This window comes from Rhinoderma darwinii, chromosome 11, assembly GCF_050947455.1.
Source record: "Rhinoderma darwinii isolate aRhiDar2 chromosome 11, aRhiDar2.hap1, whole genome shotgun sequence".
Taxonomy (NCBI): Eukaryota; Metazoa; Chordata; class Amphibia; order Anura; family Rhinodermatidae; genus Rhinoderma; species Rhinoderma darwinii.
In genome coordinates this window covers 16,400,759-16,425,100 of record NC_134697.1, presented here as the reverse complement: position 1 = coordinate 16,425,100, position 24,342 = coordinate 16,400,759, and the positions used below count along the sequence as shown (strand labels likewise).

The 24,342-nt window shown below is 42.3% G+C and overlaps 1 protein-coding gene across 2 annotated transcripts in view; it reads right to left on the bottom strand.

Moving 5' to 3' along the window:
* ZMAT4 (zinc finger matrin-type 4) overlaps positions 1-24,342 on the bottom strand; it is a 367,445-nt gene that overhangs the window by 254,932 nt on the left and 88,171 nt on the right. For both annotated transcript variants that reach the window (XM_075843052.1, XM_075843051.1), the window contains one exon: positions 9,554-9,713. In XM_075843052.1, the coding sequence (XP_075699167.1) occupies positions 9,554-9,713 (160 nt within the window). The remainder of the gene's footprint in view (positions 1-9,553; positions 9,714-24,342) is intronic.

Sequence of the window (24,342 nt, the reverse complement as noted above, 5' to 3'; positions counted from 1 at the left end):
ACTCTCTGGCAGGTCACTCAGCTGAGACACTTCCTGGTGTCCTTGCCGTGTCCGTTTGAACTCCTCTGCGTGGGCACTGGCTCGATGCGTCACACACTATCCAAACTATATTCCCTACTGATCTCCCCATCTACCCTCTCCACGCCCACATATTTGCTACGGTGGGAAAGGGACTTGGGAATCACGTTTTCGGCGGAACAAATAGATAGGATATACACAACGACACACAAATCGTCCATGGCCAGCAGGTATCAGGAAGCGGGTTTTAAAATTTTAACGCGCTGGTATAGGGTGCCTTCCAGATTACATGCTATGATTCCGGCAGTCTCACCGCTGTGCTGGAGATGTGGTGACCAGGTGGGAACGATACTACATGTCTTCTGGGAGTGCCCGCGGCTGACGGCATTTTGGTCAGAAGTGTGGCGTATCACCTCCAAATTCACTGACTTCCCGCTCCCGTGCACACCGGCCTTCTTCTTGCTCCATCTGTGCGAGGTTCCGCTGTATTCGTATCGTCGCTCGATGGTCCGCCATCTGGTGAGCGCTGCCAGGGCCTGCATACCAGCGCTGTGGAGACAATCGGCTGCGCCATCGCTCAGCATGTGGTTCGATAAGATACAGGAGATCATGAGGATGGAGGATCTCACGGCATCTATGAGAGGTACTCACGCCAAGTTCATGAAGACCTGGTATCACTGGGTCAGGTTCCAATCATCTGTGGAATTCAGGAATATCGTAGCCTCTTGATGTGCTCTTCAGCCATGACACTTAACAAAGGAACTCGTCCCTTCCTTTCCCCCTTCTGTCGTTCCTTTTTTCTCATCTCCTTTTTCAAACTTTCTTTTAAGTTATGTTTCGCTGTGGGCCTTGATGCATGTCTGCAGGCTCAGGATGCAGGGGATTAGCCCCGATTATTGCCTGGCGATACCCTGCCTGTACATTTACCTTACAGGATGACCACATATACCGGCCTGTGTGCCGAAGTACTATATGGTTGTGTATTTTTGACATTTATCGTGACATGTCTGTTTGTAAAATTGATAAATAAAAGAATTAATTTAAAAAAAACAAAAAAAACAAAAAAACAATAAAATTCATAAAACAAGAAAATTGTTCTTTTAAGGTTGAATAGAAAACTTTAAAGAGAACCTTACTAGGTTATTCTGAGTTAATAGAGCGTGGTCCCGCTTCAGGGCTCTCCAGCCAGAGTGAAGAGCAGTTACAAAGTTAAACTTTTGCTGTGGAGGACCTTTTTTTTCAATGCTTCAATTCTCCTGTGGTGGTGCTGCAGATAAATTAAACACTTGATTCGACACCAAAAGAGATTAACCTAAAGGGGTAAATGTATGATATATCACCTAGAAAAGCTCAATAATTGGGATAAATCATATAACCAATGATATTTAATAATCTTTATTGGTCACCGATCAATATATACATAAAGTAGAGCACAATACCTATAAAAGGGTTAAAATCATCATGGGCCAAGCACGCACATAAGAGTCAGAAAACATATCTTAATCATTAAATGGAAGTGCAAAAGTAGTTGGAACCCCAAAAAATGTGAACGTACAGGGCAGGAGACAATTACCCATAATATACACGTACTAACCTACGACACTGTGTTAGTGCGAAAACAACAGACTATCACCTTAAACCCCAACGCTTGTTTCACCTAATGGCTTCAACCCCGGTTGGGCTTATAAGTAGTAGGTGGCTAAATAAAAATTCCTAAAGTCGATGTCATTGATGAGGTCAATGATGACCATGGGGCCCGATGAAGACCTCAGTCCTAGGTTGAAACGCATGGTATTTTCTGATAAGGTTTTTATTTTTGGTAATACATATTTAAGACTACTTTTTACTATCCCATAGTGGTTTGAAAGTTTTCTCACACGGCAGCGAAAAGGCTGGAAGAGGCACTTTCTTTTCTCTTACCCTTTGGAGTTTGGATTGACAGCGTGGAGTAGACACAAGGTCAGATTTCTGAGCCAGCAGCCGAAAAAACTCTGCGAGTTTAGGACTCGGCAAGCCTACATTTTGCTTTGTGCCATACATTAAAGCACAACCGATCCGAGTAAGCAGCATTACCGCAAGCTCTGATGTGTTTTATCTAACCCCGACGATATTACCTTAGAGCACCACTCTCCCCTTTTTTTCTGTCTTCTCTCTGCATTGATTAGATCATAACAGCCGGATCAGCTGGTATCTCATTTTCCGAGCTCATATATTGTACTATTCTATTGTAAAAAGATTTTGAACTTTTTTTTTCATCGTTATTCTGGTTACATAAGGCCTAAGAAGAGAGTTTTATTTAGTAGCACATGAACAAATTGGCTAAATGCAGTCCATATGCTGTTAATTCCCCATGGAACAGTTTGATTCATTGTGTTCTTATGAAGCGCAGCTGATGCTTTGGCTTTATTCGGAGTTTACTTTTTTTCAAATGAACACGGGATATTTAGGCTGTATTCACATGTGCTCTTTTTGCCACCATCTTTAAAGCATGCTTTTGTAAAGAAAAGAAAAAAAAATACAAAAACATAAACAAATCTTGGCAAAAACAACGACAAAACTACCAAAAACGACACATGTGATTTCAACCTAAGGTGTGGTGATTTAAAGTGTGGCGGATTAATCCCCAAGTTGGAAGGGGATGTTCTGTTACTTTGCATGCTATTGTATTCAGGTGTCCTGTGGCATTGTAAATAAATTGCACGGTACCTTGAATAGTGTGTTATTGTTTGTTGTTGTCTGCGGTTTTTCTCCATGTGAAATCTTTCGATGAAGAGTTGTCCGTTCGCCACTGGTTATAGCACTTACGCGGCCATGCAGCCTATTTGTGTTGCACTGTATATATAGCACTGTGGCCATATAAATGGTGTTGTACAGTGACCATACAGTGTCCAGATTACATACAGCTCTCGGATAACAGAACCATACATTGCCCAGATAACTAATGCCTTACAGTGCTCAGATAAATTCTGCGTGCCACATTTATTGAGTAGTGATTTTCACGCACCCATTGACTTCAATGGGTGCGTGATGCGCGAACAATGCACAAATATCGGACATGTCGTGAGTTTTACGCAGCGGACACACGGACTCACGCTGCGTGAAAATCACTGACAGTCTGCACGGCCCCATAGAGTAACACAGGTCCGTGCGAGGCGCGTGAAAATCACGCACGTTGCACGGATGTATTACACGTTCGTCTTAATAAGCCCTAACAATAAGGCCCAGTTCACAGAGTTTTTGGGCCTTGATATTGACTCGGACACTGCATCAGAATCAGCACCAAACAACTTCCAAAACCGCCTCCCATTGATTTAATCTGAAATCAATGGGAGCCAGTCGCAGAAAAAAGGAAAAGCAGCACGTCCTTTCTTGCCGCGGCTCTGCCTCTGACCTCCCATCGAAATCAATGGGAGGCAGAAAATGCATTTTTCGCTGCGTTTTTTGTCTGCTGTCCTCAATCGCCGCGGGCAAAAAAACGCAGCAAAAAATGCGGCAAGATAGTGTGGGCAGGTCAAAATTTGCCTCAAAATTCTTTAAGGAATTTTGAGGCAGATTTTTTTCGGCCTGCAAAATACTCTGTGTGAACAGGGCCTTACTTAAACAGCACTTTGAGACACTTTACTCACTGTGTCAGAAGAGATGCTCCCACTCCAGTCCTCGTCAGGCGATGTCTTCGGTCCAGACCTTCACCTCCAGGCTCCAGAAAATGGCGGGGATCGTAGAACTCCTGCCGCCGCGTAAGAACTTGACTCCTCCCCCTCTCCTTACGCAGCTACGCTCTGGAGAAGAAGGAGGAGGAGGAGGAGGTGGAGTCGGACGAGGAGGAGGCGGAGGACGAGGACGAGGAGGCGGAGTCGGAGGCGGGCCAGCAGGTAACTAGACTGTGCGCCGCTGTCCCTGTGTGGCTGTCCTTCCCAGTTGACGGCGGGCACGAGCGGGTTGCGTTCCGGCGCGCCCGGTCGTTCGCGCGTGCTTGCGGTCATGCGTGCGCGGGTGCGCGCTTGCCGTCGTTCGCGCGGGCGGTGTTTCGCGGCGGTGTTTGTTGAGAGGGGGGCCCGCAGCTCACGGCGGTGTTTGACGAGAGGGGGGCCCGCAGCTCACGACATTGTTTTGGTGAAAAGAACAGGCCCCATTGCAGGGGCCTGTTTTTTTCTACCAAAGGCAAGTCGCAGCAGTTCCCGGGCCCCCTACAGTAGTACCCCTAATACCCCCCTGATGGCGGCCCTGGAAAGGAGCAAACGAGCGCTGATCAACGAGCTGTCTCATTGATCGGCGCTCGTTTACACGGCCACGTCAGTTCGTGTAATAGGACTCTTACAGTGACCAGATAAATAGCACCATACAGGACACACCCAGCAAATATCTATGGAGCGCTTGTCTTAGTTTACATTATCCCACATACTGCTTTCTGAAATAAAATGGAGCCTCTTATGCCAAAATTATATTTCTGTGAGTTTTGTGTTTTAAGCCATTAGTTCTTCTTGTATTCATCTTTGTTGTGCATGAAGTTACAGGTGGAGTGAAGATAAGAGGGTGGGGATGTATACATTTTACTATCTAGGGTTAGAGTTATATATCCTTTACCAGTTGATTTCATGTTTCGTGGACCATGATATCGTAGAGATTTGGATACAACGGTTTCTGTCTCGTTTTCAGATAGGGCAATACAATAATAAGACTAGTGCCCATGGAGATGGGATGTCAACAAAGTTGTAAGTATGATTTGATTAGATATTTGATATCAGTCGTAATGATTGAGTTGTGTAAGGCTAAGTTCACACCACCGTTATTATCAGTTTACCTCTCTTCCGTCAGAGGAGTCTGCAGAACTTTTGTAATTCTAATGGAACCGTTGCTTTCCGTTTAATGTATCGATCCTCTCTTATTCTAACGGAAGAGAGGTAACCTGATAGTAACGCCAGTGTGAAAGAAACCTTATTGTATTAGGATGTCAAATTGCTACTGCCATATTTAAAGAAGATCTGTCACTAGTAATGCCCAATCTCCTAGCTAATCTGATAGGTGCTGTCACACTGATAATGAAGGTGAAAATTCTGTCCCAAAAAGTTTATTATTTTAGAAGTTATGAGCTTTTTTTTTCTAAATATGCAAATGAACCTATACTAGTCAACAGCAGTGATTCTCCTGAGGTGGAGCCTCCTCACAGCCTCGGCGCTGTCCTATCAGCATGAAGCTGAGTCTGGAGGGAAGAGGGATCACTTCAAATAGCCATATCTTGGGCTGAAGACCACCTAGAACAGCGGTTCTTGTGGCATATGAAAGATGACACAACCGAAGATATCACCAGGTGAATGGAAGCTGTATACTATATGATCACGCTATGTTGCTGTGCAGGGAAAGGGGAGAAGCTGTATGCTGATTGGACAGCGTTATACAGAAAATATTACAACGCCCAGAGTGAAAAGAAAGATTCACCTCCTTTTTGGCTATTAGAGCCACATTAGCATATTTAGAAAAATAAACATAGCTTTGCAAATAATAAATGTTTTCGAAAAAAAAAAACACACTGTAGTTATCAGCATCTTAGCACCTATTAGATTAGTTAGGAGATAGAGAATTAATGAACTAGTGACAGATCCTCTTTAAAGGAATAGTGTCACGAATTTTTTTTTTTTAACATCAGTTTGATTTTAGTCTTTTATTAAAAACTTTTATATTTATTTGTGTGTTTGTGTTTTACTTTTTTTTATTTTTACACTTTTTCTTCCCTATGGGGGCTGCCATTTTTTACTCCATTTCTGTATGTGTCGATTAACGACACATACAGACATGGAATACGGCAGCTTACAGTCCCATAGTGAATGCGAACGGGGCCCGTTCCATCCACTATGGTGTACGTCGTCTGTGTGGGAACGGCGCATGCGCCGCTCCCACACAGTCCAAGTTGAACTGAGCGCCGTCCGGCGCCATTTTCCTGTAGACCGGAAGTCGCGGCCGGACAGTAAGATTACTACTTCCGGTCGCGGCTTCCGGACTTGTGCACTTGGAGCAGCGGCAGCAGACGGAGCGGACGGACCGGCGGCGGCAGGAGCAGGTAAGTGATTTCTATGTATGTTCGTGTTTTAGTGTGTGTTTACTAGTGTATGTAAACCTACTACACTGTGTGTTAGCTCAAAAAATGGCGACACACAGTGTAGGAGGTTAGACCGTTCAATCCCCTCGTTTCTCCCGGCACTAGCCAGGATAAAGGAGGGGGGGATTCTGAGAGCTCACTAGAGCGAGGGATTTTTTTCCAATTTTGCAGCATAAAGCAATGTGGTTGCTTTACCACATGCAATGCTGCAATTTTGGGAATTGCTCCATCTAGTGACCAGTGCTGGGAAATATTATAAATTAGAATCGAATTTATAATATTTCCTGACTCGTGAAAAAAAAAAAAAAAATTAGAACAATGTTTAATCACCTACACACTAATTGTTTAACTAAAAAAAAAAATACATTTTTTGCTGGCAACACATTCCCTTTAAGCATTGTAGTTAGTCCAACTGTATAAAAAAAACAAGATACATTGAATAAGTGTGCACACCAGAACTGCAAACAGATTACAAAACTTTATTAAATAATTCATGGGCCAAAGATAAAAACAAAAATAAATGCAAAAACAGGGATGCATTGGCCCAAAGCTGTAGTACTTTGGATCATGTTAGATCTTTGTAATAAATTTTTTGCCTACCACACTTGTCTATTTATATTTCTTTTTTAAGACATTCTTTAGATGTCATACTGTATCATTGGTACATTTTATATGCACACTGCACCTTATCGGATTTGGCATTTTAGGTATATCATAGAGTATGAACTCTATTCAACACATGTTTATGTTTTTTGTTTTAGTTTATCTATATTTATTATTATTGGCTTGTAATGGGCTTGGGATTATTTCATTTCTGTCAATTTTGAGAGCCTGATTTTTTTTTTTTATGCCTTATCAGGGGTTTGTATCACGGTGAGATCACTTTTACAATGAATCCCTAGTTTTGCAATTGTTTTTAACTTTAGCCCATGATTTATCAAATAAAGTTTTGTGCTCTGTTAGCAATACAGGCGTGCACACTCGTTCCATGTGTCTTCTTGTAGCCTCATTACACTATATATGTGTGCCTATGTGTCCATTATCGTGCTCTGTCACCAACTCTAAGGGGGGCCCAATGCAAAATTTTCTAATGCGCTCTATGATTGTTCCTCCCCCGCCCAAATGCCATATACATTTGGATTGTTAAACAGATTTACATTAGGACCCTTTTACACCGGCCAATTATCAGGCAAACGGGTGTTCACAAAATGCTCGTTCCCAATAATTGCCCTGTGTGAACAGGGCAACGATCAACCGATGAACGAGCAAACGCTCATTCATCGGCTGATTGTATTATTTATGCAGCATAAAATATTATCGATGTTGGCAGCACATCTCATTTTAGAAATATATGAGGACGAGTGATCGGAGTAACGAGCGCTCGTCCCCATACTGGCTCCTTGTGAAAGGAGCAAACGAACGCCGATCAACGAGCTGCGTCGCTGATCGGCGCTCGTTTAGACGGCTCTCGTAATAGGACCCTTACTCCCTCTTCTCCTTTTCACTTATGAAATATAGGAAATGCATATATTTATTCATGAACCAGGAAGCTTAGGATGAACAGTACCATAAGGCCCTCAGACACGGACTACAGTTTAAAAAAAAAAAAATCAATGTGAATGGTAAGATAAATAAAAGTAAAATTAAATGAACACTATAAGTAATCAATGCGTTTCTGTGACTGCAATCTACGAGGCCTCCTGAGATAGCTCCTTAATGAGAATATTACGATTTCTGTGACATTATTTATTTTGCGTTCTATAAAGAAAAATAAATGATCGAAGAGGCAAATGCTGCATTGAAATTTTGTTGCCTCAATTTGAAATTAGTATTGATAAGAGACTTGATTTAGTACCAGGTATCCACTGAATTATACAGAGTCCAGGCCAACTGCCCTACTTGGCAAGCTGGCACATCTTCCATCTCAGCATGCTGGATAGCTTTCAGCAATCAAGAGTCATGTGCAATCTTGGCTTTGCTGCAACAGCAGTCCTGTTAAATATAAGGTCGGTGGACAAATCTGCACACTTCTGCCAAACTTCAACAAGTGAGCCTTACCTATCTGTATTACACTGCGGAGGTGGAGACGTTGTGCGGAATACAAAAAACTCAAAAGGATATTACATCGGATGGAATAATATAATATATGTGTGAGTCAAATATAATTGACTACACAGATATATATTCACAATATGCTATCAGCAAATATATATATATATATATATATGCACACACACACACACACACACACACACACAAATATATATATATATATATATACATACATATATACACACACTAGTCCTTCTCAATGAATTAGAATATCATCAAAAAGTTAATTTATTTCAGTAATTCAATTCAAAAAGTGAAACTCATATTATATAGATTCATTACAGACAGAATTCTCTATTTACAGCCTTTTTTTATTTTAATGTTGATGATTATGGAAACAGTTAATGAAAACCCTAAAGATTTAGTCTCTCAGAAAATTAGAATATTATATAAGCCCAATTTCACAAATGATTTTTAAAACCGAAATGTTGGCCTATTGAAAAGTTTGTACGGTATCTGCACTCAATACTTGGTCGGGGCGCCTTTTGCATGAATAACTGCATCAATGTGGCGTCGCATGGAGGCGATCAGCCTGTGGCACTGCTGAGGTATTATCAATGCGGCGTGGCATGGAGGTGATCAGCCTGTGGCACTGCTGAGATGTTATCAATGCGGCGTGGCATGGGGGCGATCAGCCTGTGGCACTGCTGAGGTGTTCTCAATGCAGCGTGGCATGGAGGCGATCAGCCTGTGGCACTGCTGAGGTGTTATCAATGCGGCGTGGCATGGAGGTGATCAGCCTGTGGCACTGCTGATATGTTATCAATGCGGCGTGGCATGGAGGCGATCAGCCTGTGGCACTGCTGAGGTGTTATCAATGTGGCGTGGCATGGGGGTGATCAGCCTGTGGCACTGCTGAGGTGTTATTAATGCGGTGTGGCATGGGGGCGATCAGCCTGTGGCACTGCTGAGGGGTTATCAATGCGGCGTGGCATGGAGGCGATCAGCCTGTGGCACTGCTGGGGTGTTATGGAAGCCCAGGTTGCTTTGATAGCGTCCTTCAGCTCGTCTGCATTGTTGGGTCTGGTGTCTCATCTTCCTCTTGACAATACCCGGTATATTCTCTATGGGGTTTAGGTCAGGTGAGTTTGCTGGCCAATCAAGCACAGTGATACTGTGGTTATTACACCAGGTATTGGTACTTTTGGCAGTGTGGGCAGGTGCCAAGTCCTGCTGGAAAATGAAATCAGCATCTCCATAAAGCTCGTCAGCAGAGGGAAGCATGAAGTGCTCTAAAATTTCCTGCTGGACGGCTGCGCTGACTCTGGACTTGATATAACACAGTGCATTTAAATATATTTTATATCATAGTTATCTACTTTCTCTTACCTGCTCGAGCAGGGATGTCTGCTGACTCTCCGAGCACAAGTTTAACCCTTTTAGCGTGAGTCTTCCCCTGATAGTGGGAATCGGCCACAATCGCGGATGTGAAGAACATATTGCAGAGGGTACAACATTTATTTTTGTCCACTTCTGTCTCGCCACTTTCCTAATTAAAACAATAACAAAAAAAATCTGTCATTACGTCATATAATGTTAAAACACAAGCAAATGAAGGGTAATTACAGTGACCTCATGTGATGATTAATTGGACAGCGTAATAACTACAATTTCTTTCCGTCCTTGAATGAAGTAAATTCTAAAGAATAAGCATTGTGTGACTAGACTATGACTTCTGATCCTGACCCCTGCCCAAGTTTGTGATGTTGTCGTCTGTCTGCTCCCTATTACCGCTGCCCCCTCTGTCACCTCTGACTACATCTTGACCTTGCCTTTGTCTGCTAGTTCATAGTGAATAGCGATAAAAGGAAACCCGTCACCAGCATTTCACCTATTAAACCAGCAGTACCTGGTGGTAGTGGGTGAAAAATCATTTTTATGTAACTTATAATTATCTTCTAAGTAGTCTCTGTGCCTTTAGTATTCAGTTTTTTCGTGTTGATGCACCGTATGCTAATGAGCATAAAAGAGTCATATCTTCATTCCTCAAGCCTTTCCGCATTAACCCCGCCTCCATATTTTTGATTGACAGCTCCTCACCTCCCCCAGCACACACAAAATCCTGCGCTTGTGCATCGATGTCCTGTTCTGGTGCATGCGCTCAACGGGACACCATAGCGGCGCATGAGCAATAACTAGATTTGAGGCCCGGACAAATCAGAGAAGGGTGTCGGACCATACTTGACAGGCGCATGTGCGCTATCTCAGACAAGATTTTGGCATTCAGGACAGTTTTTGGAGGCGAGCGGGAATAAGAAGAGGGAGGAACGAACGAACGAACGAACGAACGAACGAACGAACGAACCTGCCGGATTATTACCATAAAAGCCGCAAAATGTTTGCAGACTGTTATTTACGGTCGGAGGAGGAGGAAGAGGGGATAACAGCAATGCTGGTGACAGGTTCCTTTTAAAGACTATCATGGGAACTGTAACCAGACTGCAAAGATCATATAGCCATGAGAGGGTTAAGAATAAAGATATGTAGACTCTGCACCCCACGTCTGCAGGGATGATAAAACGTTCCACCTGGCGCTCACAATTAGCAAAAAAGTGATTATCACCAAGGCTGGCAAAGAAAATATTCATCTTGACAAAATGTTGGTGTAAAAACGTCTTTATAATTTACCAGGGAAAATCATAAAGCACTTACATAAGGCTGTAAACCTGCCAAGTCAATTGATTCCAACCACTAATCAATAATTCACAATTAGCGGGGGAATAATTTCTACGTGATGAACTAGTCGGTGCTATAATAAAAAGGTAAACGCATGGGTGCCCCGTACAATGGACGGGAACCTATTCCAACCTGTATGTTCACACTTCCTCTCTTCACTCAAGTAAACCACTGCTACAAAGTACCACAATGCCAGCACATCTAGCACAGACAGCTCGGGGAGGAATCGATAGCAAAACAATAGGAAAGAACCAAAGACAATGGGAGTTTAATAGGAAACTATCCAGAAACTGCAGAAACAACAGCGGTAATGTGCAGGTATGATATGCTGGAGCTCCACATACAGGAACATGCGCTGCCTTCACATTGTAATATCTTAGCTTCATAACAAGAAAGACTTTTTGTTGCAAAGTACATATGACAGATGGGCGATGCAATGCACAACTATAGGGAAAGTTAGCCATCTGTAAAGTGACATGTCTCTTTGTATGTATCTGGAAGCGAGTGTATGTATGTGAATCTGTTTATGCATTTGTGTATGTGGGTATTAGTGTGTATGACCAAGTTCCGAGGAAGCGGGTTTGCGGTGCGGATTCTGCACCACAAGTCCACAGCATGGTACAGTACAATACAAGTGGATGGGGTTTTCAAAACCCCATTCAAATGTAGCGGTAAAACCTGCACAGAATTGAGGACATGCTGCAGATTTTTAAACCCGCAGCATGTTAATGTATGGGGTGAAATCCGTGGCACAACCCACAGCAAATTCCACACGTAGTCAATGCAGATTTTGCTGTTGAATCGCTGTGTATTTTTTCCGCTATGTGTGGACGTAGGCTAACATAATCCCCCTCCCCGCAATTCTACAGTGTGTACAAAGTGCATGTATGTTGTGGTGTGCATCAAAGTATGTATGTATATGTGTGTATATGTGTGTGGGGGGGCGTAAACTGTCCTTTTGTGTATATCTAACATGTATACTATGCTAAAATGTCTTAAAGAGGAACTGCAACCTCTCCTGACATGCCTGTTTTTGTAAATATTTTTTTTCCCTATGAAATAGTAATTCTAGAGCATCTTTTCATAGAACTCTACATTGTGCCGTTCCTCTGTTATTTCTCCTAGAAATGTATGAATAAATTGACAACTGGGTGTTACCAGTTGGGGGGGGGGGGGTTTCCCTGCACAGACGGACACTGTCCAATCAGTGCTGACAGAGTGAGACTGTGTGGGGACACGCCCCTTTGACAAGGGGAATGTGTAATACCCAGTTGTCAATTTATTCATAAATGTCTAGGAGGAATAACAGAGGAACGGCACAACACAGAGTTCGAAGAAAAGATGTTCCAGAATTGTTATTTCATGGGGAATACAAGTATCTACTAAAATAGATATGACAGGAGAGGTGACAGATCCTCTTTAAAGTGAAAACTAAAAGACGTTTTAAAATAGGAGGTTTGGGGGAGGAAAAGTGACAACTCTTCTCAGCATATTTGTAACTTACAAAATTGGTTGTCACTTTCCAAGCCCAATAAATCACTGATAAACTAGGTTTGATTATTTCAACAGCACAACTATAAGACTTCTCCGTAAGAGCAAGGATATATCTGCTATATGAATACACTATAATAAAGATCCATATGGACAAGTATATACCTGCGATTATTGTGCCACCTATGGATAGGAATATGCCACAGAAAGGATATAACATTTTTAATGTGAAGAGGTTCTCCACCTTAATGTAGTTTAAAAAAAAATCTGATTAATATCACCAGGTAGAGATGGGGACTAACATGGACTGACTGTTACCAAGCGATTTTTATATAACACTCTGATTGCCAAGAATATGCTGCCTAGCGACCATAGTCTTCTCCATGCGGTTGTCAGGCAGCATATCTCTAGCAACCAGTCTGTCTCAGATCACTTTACAACAAGGCAGAAGTGCTGCCAAACCAGGGGTAAGGGAACCTTGGCTTTCTATTGTACTTGTTTTGTAAAAATAATTTTTTTTAGGTGGAGAAGGCAGTTTCTGGAATTGCACTCTAAAGCAATTTGAGGATAGAGAGTAGCATGATAAACGGAATGCTCAAACATTTCCCAGGTGTAATGAGACTGAGACTATGGGCAATTCAGACACAAGCTGTGAAAATGTCATCGAGAATAAGACACCAAAATGAGTGTGGAATGATTTATACAGTACAACAAAAAAAAACATTTTGTTTGTTCTACATTCTGCAGCCTAATCTCTCTGTCAAATACTAAATTGTAATAGTTGCTATGAAGCAAGGTAAACCTTTTTGAACTTATATTTTGTTTCTTTATTTCTATAACATTGTCTTTATTTCCTTCCTATGAAAGCTAAACACACAACGTTTGCAACAATTTATGGAGTCGGTTCCAGGTTTATGTGGGCTCGTGGGCGACACAGACTTAGGCCTCATGCACACTTCCTTCACGTCCGTTTTTAGCGGATCCGTGTGTCCATTGTGACATCCGTGTGGTGTGGTTTCTGTTGTCACTCCGCGTCCGTTCCGTTTTAAACGGATGCTGTGCTTCCGTTTGCCTTCCGTTTTAAATGGTCCGTTAAAATCCATCTTGTGAGTTGAATGCAGGGAACTTTGGCACGCCCTGCCGTTGCTTAGCAACAGATCCGTGAAAAACGGACGGCACACGGATGCCGTCCGTGTGCCGTCCGTTTTTTTGATGGACCCATAGACCTCAATGGGCCCCACGGTCACTGAACGACGGACAAAAGTAGGACATGCACTACTTTTGACGGAACGGACGAACGGAACGGTCAAAACAACTGAAGTGTGCATGGCCCCATAGAAATGAATGTGTCAGCGTGCTATCAGTTAAGAAACGTATAGCCCCCTGAAGAAAATAACTGAAGTGGGCATAAGGCCTCAGTGGGCCCCTTTGCTTGGGAACTCATGGCGGCAGTAAAATGGCAGAAAACGTCACTTTGTGCCCCATATACAAGTTAGGCCCTGTTTATGCCCCCATATAGAAGTTAGGACCCCAGTTTGTACCCCCATAAATTTAGTGCCCCCTGTATATAGTTCCCCACAGCCCCCCCTCATAGGTACTGGCACACAGCTCCCTCGTAGGTACTGCCACATAGCCACCCTCTTAGGTAGTGACACACAGCCCCCCACTCCTAGAAAGTGCCACAGAGACCCCCCTTCCAGCTAGTGCCACAGAGACCCCCATCCCAGCTAGTGCCACACAGCCCCCGTCCCTGGTAGTGCCACACAGCCCCTTTCCCTGTAGGTAGCGCCTTTGGGGTTCCCTCTAGTAGTGGAATCCCCAGCCAGAGCATTGCCGACGCTCTGGCCGGGGATCCCTCTCCTGGAGAAGCCCCTGATGTCACTGTCAATATATGGACAGTGACGTCGGGGACTTCCTCTAGGAGCAGAATCCCCAACCAGAGCATCGGCAATGCTTCATATATGGACAGTGTCATCAGAGACTCACTCTAGGAGCGGAATTCCCGGCCAGAGTTTTCCGCTTCAGGAGGAACCCTTGAAGTCACTGTCCATATATGGACACTGACGTCAAGGGCTTCTCCAGGAGCGGAATCCCCGGCCAGAGTGTCGGCAATGCTCTGGCTGGGGATTCCACTCCTACAGGGAGCCCCAAAGATGCTACCTACAGGGAGGAAGGCTGTGTCCCTCTACCCTAGACGGAGGGATTTCGCTCCTAGACAGGGTCTCGCTCTAGGAGTGGAATCCCCGGCAAGAGCGTCGGCAATGCTCTGGCCAGGGATTCCACTTCTGGAGGAGCCAGGATTGCTGTGTCAGCCCCTGGCGACCGAGGGGGCCCCCCAAGGGTAGTGGGCCCCGGCACTTTCCCGGGTTCACCGGGTGCGGATGCCGGCCCTGGTTACAGATTACATGTAGTCTGATCCTACAGTAATACTTCCTGGCATTATGTCTCTTACTTATTGATAACATGCATTTACCACTCAAATTTTTACTAGTATCTGGATTGCTGAGATTTTAAGTCTCTTCCGTTTTGCTCATCATGTAGATATATGTGAATGTAGACATAAGTGGCATGCATGAACTTTTCTCATCTTGATTTTTATTTAGGAAGTGTTGTGTGTATTATTATTATTATATTTTTTTTACAAACTTGCAGAGTTTTTAACATATAAAAATGCTTCTCATCTTTTTTTTATTCCCTGTGTCCCCCTTGGTGCCGCTGCTAATCTGGGGGCGGGCTTTGAGCAGAATCCATTTTCTTCCCTTTCTGGCAGCAGATAGGTAACATGAGATCATAAGTAGTATAGATATACACACTGTACTGAGAGATATCCACAGTATGAACTCCCCTAGAAACCAATGAAAAAAAAAAACAACAACAACAGAATGGGCATGTGCAGTGTTTCTATCAACTGTCTGGATGCAGAGCTTTACTGTCCTAAAAGCTATGCTGCCATACTACTGCAGAGGCTACTCTCCTTCTTTGTTAAGCCAAGATTAAGGAGTCTCGTCAGCTGTACTGCCATTCCATTCTACTGCAAAGACTTTGCTTCTACCCTGATAAGCTGAGAAGAAAGTCTCCTCAGCTACTCTGCCATGCTACTGCAGAGGTTTTGCTCCTTCCCTGACAAGCAGGGCAGAAAGTGATTTCTATCAGCTACTCTGCAGTAAACAGAGAATCACTATGCAGAGATCTGGCTGTGTGGAGAGCGAGTGAGAATGTGTGTCCACCAGCACTCTGCATGTTATTTTTTTTTAAATGTTAATGGCAAACATTGTTCAAGAGAAATCAGGTACGTCTCTGTTCTTGTGTCAATTTCTGTGACGGGGCAACAAAAGAAAGACCTGCATAGCTTAGAAAATGGTTGGCTATGGCTGCAGTTTCCCGTGCTCAGTGACTGAAGGAAGAGCAGCTCTGGAGTACAAACTGCTGCTGCTAAAAACAGAAAAATACTGTACCCACTATGTAAACAGGAACAGTCAAGCTTTTAAATATTCATGGATTTAGTAGGCATTGCTAGTTGTAACATGTCTTACCAAACTAAGCTTTATCCTAAATTTAGACAGGACTGGTTTAGTACAGTTCTTTCATTGTATTTTTAAAGAATGAGTGAATTTTTGTTTTCAGTATGAGCTGATTAGTCTGCTACAGTTAAGATAAAATTAAAGGGGTTTTCCAAGATTTAAAAAAAGATAAATAGAAAATAGCAGCTTTCTTCCTAAAACAGTTCCACACCTCTCCACAGATTGTGCGCGGTATTTATAGTTTTGAACAACCCCTTTAGCCTGACTTGAAGAACCAATCTGGAACCAAATAAAAAACATTAAAAGAACCCTTTCTTTGGCTGTTATGCAGTCTTTATACATGAATGCTTAGGCCTCATGCACACGACCGTAGCCATGTGCACGCCCGTGCTTTTCGGGTCGGCCGGCTGCGGGCTGTCAGCCGCAAGACGCCCGCAAATCGCGGGCCATGCACATGGCCGCGGCCATTATTTTCAATGAGCCCGGACCGCAGAACATGGCCGTAATAAGACAGGTCCATTCTTTCTGCGGTGCGGGCTCCCGGGCCATGCACGGACCGTAAAAACTACGGTCGTGTGCATGGCCCCATAGAAATGAATGGGGCCGCAATTCTCCCGTGGATTTTCGTGTGCATGGGGCCTTAGTACGGGGATGTATAAATATATTTAGAGTAAGTGAATAATTGTTATTTTTAACTAATTATGGCATTCTTTTAAAAGGTAGCCTCCAGGATGAGCAACTTTTTGGTAATTATGTTGAGATGGTAAGAGATTATTTTACGTCAATAAACTGAATGTTATCTGCTGAGGAAGATCGTTCTCCCCTTCAATTTTCTGATCATCAGCTAAAAGACTGCATTAAAAGCAATCAACCATCTTATTGGCCAAGGAAGCCCATCATTTCCAGCCCACTGCTCAATCCACCACCATAGGCCTTTCATTTGTTTTCATTTATATCTTTTATTCCTACGGCACAAAGCACGAGAACACTTCGAACCTCAGCAAACTCAAATGTATTAGGATTTCATTTATTCAACATTTCAATCATTTGTTACGTAGATGGAAAAAGCTATTTTGCATCAGTACTTAGCCGCCATGCATCACATTAAAATACGTCTTTGATGACTGTTCTGCTTAATTACCACTCCAGCCCGGGCATAATTCATGGCAGGGCTATAAAACTGCAAAACTAAATGAATGGATGCGCACAGTGAATGCTCTGACTACTGTATCTACTGCGTCCTGTACATTATTCACATGTCACACACATTAATCAAGGTCTCGTTGCTCATGTAGGTTTGCACTGGTCAGATTTATATGAGGGGTGTATCTACAAATTACACAACAGACTGTCCTTATATGTCACCAAGCCAGAACCAGCAGTAATTACAAAGAAGCAATGGTCTCTCTTGTAGAAGCTTATTAAATGCCACGGTCTCTAAAGGAATTGTGTCGATAAAACCTGACACCGGACGATAATGGCAAATAAAACAACAAGCAAATAACATTTTTACTACATGATTTTTATGTGAGAAAAAGTTACAAAATTCTACAAAATCACTCGTTCCTACCTACATAAAAAATTTATAAAAACAAAATATTTGTGTGCAGTTTATATTTATGACTACATGGCATTATGAGTTGCTATTAGAGATGAAAGAATCAATAAGATAGAACTAATCAATGAGCTGATTTTCTATTATAAAGCCAGGTTTACCGCATATATGGGGCCGTTTAAAATGCTGGAATAAAAATCGGTGTTTTAGCATCCCTGGTCATCTACGCGACAAATGCGGCTCCATTGGCAAAATGCTGAGAAGGCTCACCTTTATTTGCTATCTTGCCCGTGACATAGTAACCCATAAATCAATGGATTCCCATTAAAGGGGTTGTCCAGTTTCAGCAAATTATTATTATTATTATTATTTTAAGTACAATTCATGGTGATACAATTTTCTAATATACTTTCTGTTTTAATTCTTCACAGTTTTCAAGATCTCTGCTTGTTGTTATTCAGTATAAAATGTCCTTGTTTACTTCCAGTGGATAAAATTCTGTCCATGGTCATGTGATGGACACACAGGTGCACGGCTCGTTACAGTTCCAGTATGTGTATCAGAGCTGTGTTTTGTAACAATCCCAGCACCTTTATGTCCAGCACATGACCCTGTAATGATCCCAGCACCTGTGTGTCCATCACATGACCCTGTAACGGTCCCAGCACCTGTATCTCCATCACATGACCCTGTAACGGTCCCAGCACCTGTATCTCCATCACATGACCCTGTAACGTTCCCAGCACCCGTATCTCCATCACATGACCCTGTACCGTTCCCAGCACCTGTGTGTCCATCACATGACCCTGTAACTGTCCCAGCACCTGTGTGTCCTTCACATGACTATGGACAGAATTTTATCCACTGGAAGTAAACAATGAATGTCCCTACTAAATATCAACAAGCAGAGATCTTGAAAACCGTGAAGAATTAATACAGAAAGTATATTAGATAATTGTATAACGTTTAATTATACAAAAAACTAACATTAATTTGCTGTAGCCGGACAACCCCTTTAAATATGGTGGTTGTCCTAATTCCATGATGCCACAGGACAGTCAAGCTGCATAGTAGAGTTACAGGTGACTAAATATCATGAGTAACACTTGCCTTACCTAACAGAATCAAGACGACATGGATGGGAAGAGGTTAAGAAAAGGAGAGGCCCAGTATTTGGCTGCAGTTCTTTGTACCCACAACAAGAAATGGTTCTGAGGTCCTTCCGCCACCTATACAGGTCATGCTCACGTCCACTTTTTATCGCGTTATAATTTTTGTCATCATTGTACACACAGGACATATCATCAATAAGCTCTAATAGGGTTTTTGTAAATCATCCCAAAAGAAATAGATTATATTGGCAAGTCACTGGCTCCAACGTCCATTCCAAATTAGGTGGTTTTCTGCTGGATATTTGGGACCCACTATTGTGTCAGAGCTTGTAGCCTCCCCACTAGACTCCAATTAGCACCTTTACCAGGTATATCCAGGGTCGGACTGGCCCAACAGAGTACCAGAGGATCTTCTGATAGCCCAGTCCGAACCCTGCGTAGAACTGGTGACCATGGCAGTGAAATTTATTGGAGTCCAGTGGGTCGGCACTAGAGTTTATATAATGGATAGACCATGATTTATTCTAGTTGACCATGGTAAAACTGCAAATAAATGTTCCATATGTTGTGTAACCAGCAGCTTATTAATATCAAGCACAATTCTGTTCAGTAACGTGCACTGAGGCACCGGCTACAAACGATTCATTACTCTTACGAGATGTAAGGCGTCTTACCTGGTGACTGACCTGAGATATGTGACTTGTACTTGTGTTTTAAAGTCTCATCTTAAATTTGAATTAAAACCAAATAAAATTTGGGATTGTAAGTACTACAGGGAATGCTCACACTAAGATACATGCAGATGAACATTGCTTTGCTTCTCTTTGAAACACAATTTCTGCCGAGGAATTTACTTGTAAGCAATAAAGAAGAGGTTACTTTATATAGCAGAATATATTACAGGTTGGACACATGATATTTCCTCGATGCATAAATGTTAATTACAGAGATCGAGCTGGATTTCATCTTCTATTTAAATGGCAAATGTAACAGCAGGAGCTCAGTTTATACCCATAGGACACAATGTTATGCTCAGTTATTGTATGAGAGATAGATAGATAGATAGATAGATAGATAGATAGATAGATAGATAGATAGATAGATAGATAGATAGATAGATAGTAGAGAGGGCCACCGATGGGTGACAGAAGGAGCTCCCTCCCTCTGTAAATAACTTAAATGCTGTGGTCGCTATTGACCGCAGCATTTAAGGGGTTAAACGGCCGCGATCGAAGTAAACTTCGATCGCTACCATTGGAGCAGGAGTCCGGCTGTCATCAGACAGCCGAGCACCCATGCAGGACTCAGACTAGGCTACCGTGAAAAGGTGTATTCGTGGTCACTAAGGGGTTAATAGGTGAAACGCCGATGACAGGTTCCCTTTAACTACAGAGCTGTGTAAGTGTCAGCGTTTTTTGAGATTGCAGAAAAGTTCTGCACGGCCGGCATCCTGACATTCAATGAAACGGAAACTGAGCACTTAATTAGGACAGGGCATAATATGAGTATAATGGTAATACAAAGCTCATATAAACCATCTGAAGTAGACGGGTCTTTACTTTAAAAAGTTTTCTATATATTTTTTTATTTATTAAATTTGTATGCAGATGCGGACACCGACAGTATGTCGTTCCATTCTTCTTACAAAAAAATAGAATGTTTTTAAAACCATTTCACATTAGATCTACTTTTTGAAATGGGGTCAGTAGCATAAGGATAATCATGGTACATCCCCTCATTCCAAAACAGTACTTCTTGTTGCCAAAATCATAGAGGAGGCATAAGCTCTACTAGAACAGCCTTTTTTGGGCAGGTTGGACAGTTCCCAGCAACTAAGAAGGCCCACAGGTGCCCCCAAACTTGCGGAACTCTTCCAAAGTTAGCAGAGCGCATTACTTTGCATTCACGGCCATTTACGGCTTTTGACAGCCAATCAAACCGCACACTTGTCTCAGTGACCCAGACCAAGCTCAGTCCACCACTGCAGTACTAAAACCAGTGCCACAGTGTGACTCTGTTCACACTTCATTTTTTCTTTCCATTGGATGTATAGGAGTATTCTCAACGTATACCTCCGAGGGAAGGCTAAAATGTATGCCAATATATAGACTTACAGTGGCAGACATCACCTATGGGAACCCATCGCAAAAAAAAAAACCTGTATATTCTGGGGTACAATTTTTTTAATGTATGCCCCTGTATAGAAAAATACAGAAGACTATGTTATCCTATTCGGTGAAAAAGAGATATGCCAAAGGACACACGCCGGGAGCATGGGGCACTATGTTCACACTTTGTGCATACGCCAAACATATCCAGAGTCTAATAGAGATTACAGCGTTTGCCGTCACAATAAGACGAGACATCTGGAAAGGTTTCTCCACGGCACTGTATGTCTATCTTTGGAAATGAAAGCGAATGTTAACAGAGCAGTCCTATTATCCTTTAAGGAGTCGTCATACAACCTGAGAAATCAAGGCTATAATTTGACTGCAGCCGTCATGAAATGTATTCACGCTGCAAATCAAGGTACGAAAGAAATGTCCTAAGCTGCGTCTATCGATGTGTCGTCTGCCATGTTTTGACATGACCCTTCTCCTCATCTTTCATAGAGGTCAGGGCACACAATGCCTTGTGACTATAACTGCGGAAGTGACAACACACATGGCTCTTTGCTAATGAAGAAATCCTCTTTTATCTCTGTCCTTCACCCATAGTCGCCTTTTCTCCAATCTAACAGTGGGGAACCATTTTAGGCAACAGACACTAAAAATATTTAAACAGCAGCATTTGGTGCCCAGCAGGAAACTTGCAGACAGATAAACAGATAAAATATTCGGAGTTCTCAGCATGCAGGAAACGTGTATTACTTGAGTCAAGGAAAAATACAGATTTGTGCAATCTAAAAGCAAGTCAGCATCACTTTATTATTATGTATGTGGATAAGAAGAGACATTACTGCCACGTAGTTTTATTGAAGGAAAGCACTAAATAAAACACCGGCTTAACGATATCAAAGAAGACTGTTTGTAGTAATCACAAAATGGAAAGTGGCCAAGATAGAGAGGGAACCGCCAAAGCTCTAGGCATAATGGCATATGTATATTCTAGTTAAAAAGGGGGTACCTTATTTTGGGTGATCTGTATATAATATAATACACACACACACACATATATATATATATATATATATATATATATATATATAAACAAACACACACACACACACACACACACACACACATATACATACACACATATACAAACACACACATATACATATACACTACCGTTCAAAAGTTTAGGGTCACTTAGAAATTTCCTTATTTTTGAAAGAAAAGCACAGTTTTTTTCAATGAAGATAACATTAAATTAATCAGAAATACACTCTATACATTGTAATGTGCTAAATGACTATTCTAGCTGCAAACGTCTGGTTTTTAAAGCAATATCTACATAGGTGTATAGAGGCCCATTTCCAGCAACCATCACTCCAGTGTTCTAATGGTACATTGTGTTTGCTAGCTGTGTTAGAAGGCTAATGGATGATTAGAAAACACTTGAAAACCCTTGTGCAATTATGTTAGCACCGCTGTAAACAGTTTTGCTGTTTAGAGGAGCTATAAAACTGACCTTCCTTTGAGCTAGTTGAGAATCTGGAGCATTACATTTGTGGGTTCTATTAAACTCTCCAAATGGCTAGAAAAAGAGAGCTTTCATGTGAAACTCGACAGTCTATTCTTGTTCTTAGAAATGAAGGCTATTCCATGCGAGAAATTGCCAAGAAACTGAAGATTTCCTACAACGGTGTGTACTACTCCATTCAGAGGACAGCACAAACAGGCTCTAACCAGAGTAGAAAGAGAAGTGGGAGGCCTCACTGCACAACTGAGCAACAAGACAAGTACATTAGAGTCTCTAGTTTGAGAAATAGACGCCTCACAGGTCCTCAACTGGCAGCTTCATTAAATAGTACCCGCAAAACGCCAGTGTCAACGTCTACAGTGAAGAGGCGACTCCGGGATGCTGGCCTTCAGGGCAGAGTGGCAAAGAAAAAGCCATATCTGAGACTGGCTAATAAAAGGAAAAGATTAATATGGGCAAAAGCACACAGACATTGGACAGAGGAAGATTGGAAAAAAGTGTTATGGACAGACAAATCGAAGTTTGAGGTGTTTGGATCACACAGAAGAACATTTGTGAGACGCAGAATAACTGAAAAGATGCTGGAAGAGTGCCTGATGCCATCTGTCAAGCATGGTGGAGGTAATGTGATGGTCTGGGGTTGCTTTGGTGCTGGTAAAGTGGGAGATTTGTACAAGGTAAAGAGGATTTTGAATAAGGAAGGCTATCACTCCATTTTGCAACGCCATGCCATACCCTGTGGACAGCGCTTGATTGGAGCCAATTTCATCCTACAACAGGACAATGACCAAAAGCACACCTCCAAATTATGCAAGAACTATTTAGGGAACAAGCAGGCAGCTGGTATTCTATCTGTAATGGAGTGGCCAGCACAGTCACCAGATCTCAACCCCATAGAGCTGTTGTGGGAGCAGCTTGACCGTATGGTACGCAAGAAGTGCCCATCAAGCCAATCCAACTTGTGGGAGGGGCTTCTGGAAGCATGGGGTGAAATTTCTCCCGCGCAATTACGGACCCATTTACTTCTATTGTCCACGGGCACCTTCCCGTTTATTTATGGGAAGGTGTCCGGGCCGTATAAGTGTACCGCAAAAGATAGGACATGTTTACGGCGGAGAAGGTGGGCGGCTGAACGCGACCGTGCCCATAATCGCGGCCTGTACATGAGGCTTGAGTAAAAATAGTAGACCAATGCTGTTTTTTAGATAAAATATGTTCACTGGAATAACCCTAATTTTATAATGTAGTAGTTTGGATTTTATTTTTTAGCTATACATATATACGAAGCAAAAGAAACACTACTAAAGTACAATAAGGCCATGTTCTTTCTCATAAAATCTAGTGCCATAGTAAATTTATAGTTGAATTTATTTTACGAGACATGAAAATCTACGATCTAGCAGAGCCGTCTTTTAAATGTTACGTTTAAATTGAGAAAATATAAAATAAAAATAAGAAAATGCAGTAGTAAAAATATATATAAAAGCTATTTAGATGGAAAGTGACTGAAGCCCCAAATCTGACTACTATGTGAGTGAAGTAAGTGCTCAGAAGAGGTTTATTATAAGAGACAGCTGACAAATTATATCCAAACAAGCCGACTGAAAGCATCCCATTAAATGTGACTTGAATCATGTCCAAAGCCCTTCACCCAGGTCTGGATGATACCCAATGATAATTTTACTACAGCACCAGGAGGAGACGGTTATAATGTATGCTCTTCTGTTCTAATATCATTGATAAGACGAACACTCCCAAAGGATCCATACGTTCCTATGAAAATCTGAGCAATGGTTTTAATATGACTTGTAAGTGGTATAATATATTCTAACATATGCTGTGTGTTGGCATTGCACATGAATTGTATATAGTAATGACAATATTAACATATGCATGCAAATGTCCTTAAAAGGGTTAGGGCCTGTTCACATCACCGTTCATTTACGTTCCGGGGTTCTGTCGGATGTTTCCGTCGGGTGAACCCTGCAACGGAAAGTTAAAGTGAAAGCACAGCTTCCGTTCCAGTCACCATTGATCTCAATGATGACGGAAACATCGCTAATGATTTCCGTTCGTCACCATTCCGGCAGGTTTCCGGTTTTCCGACGGAATCAACAG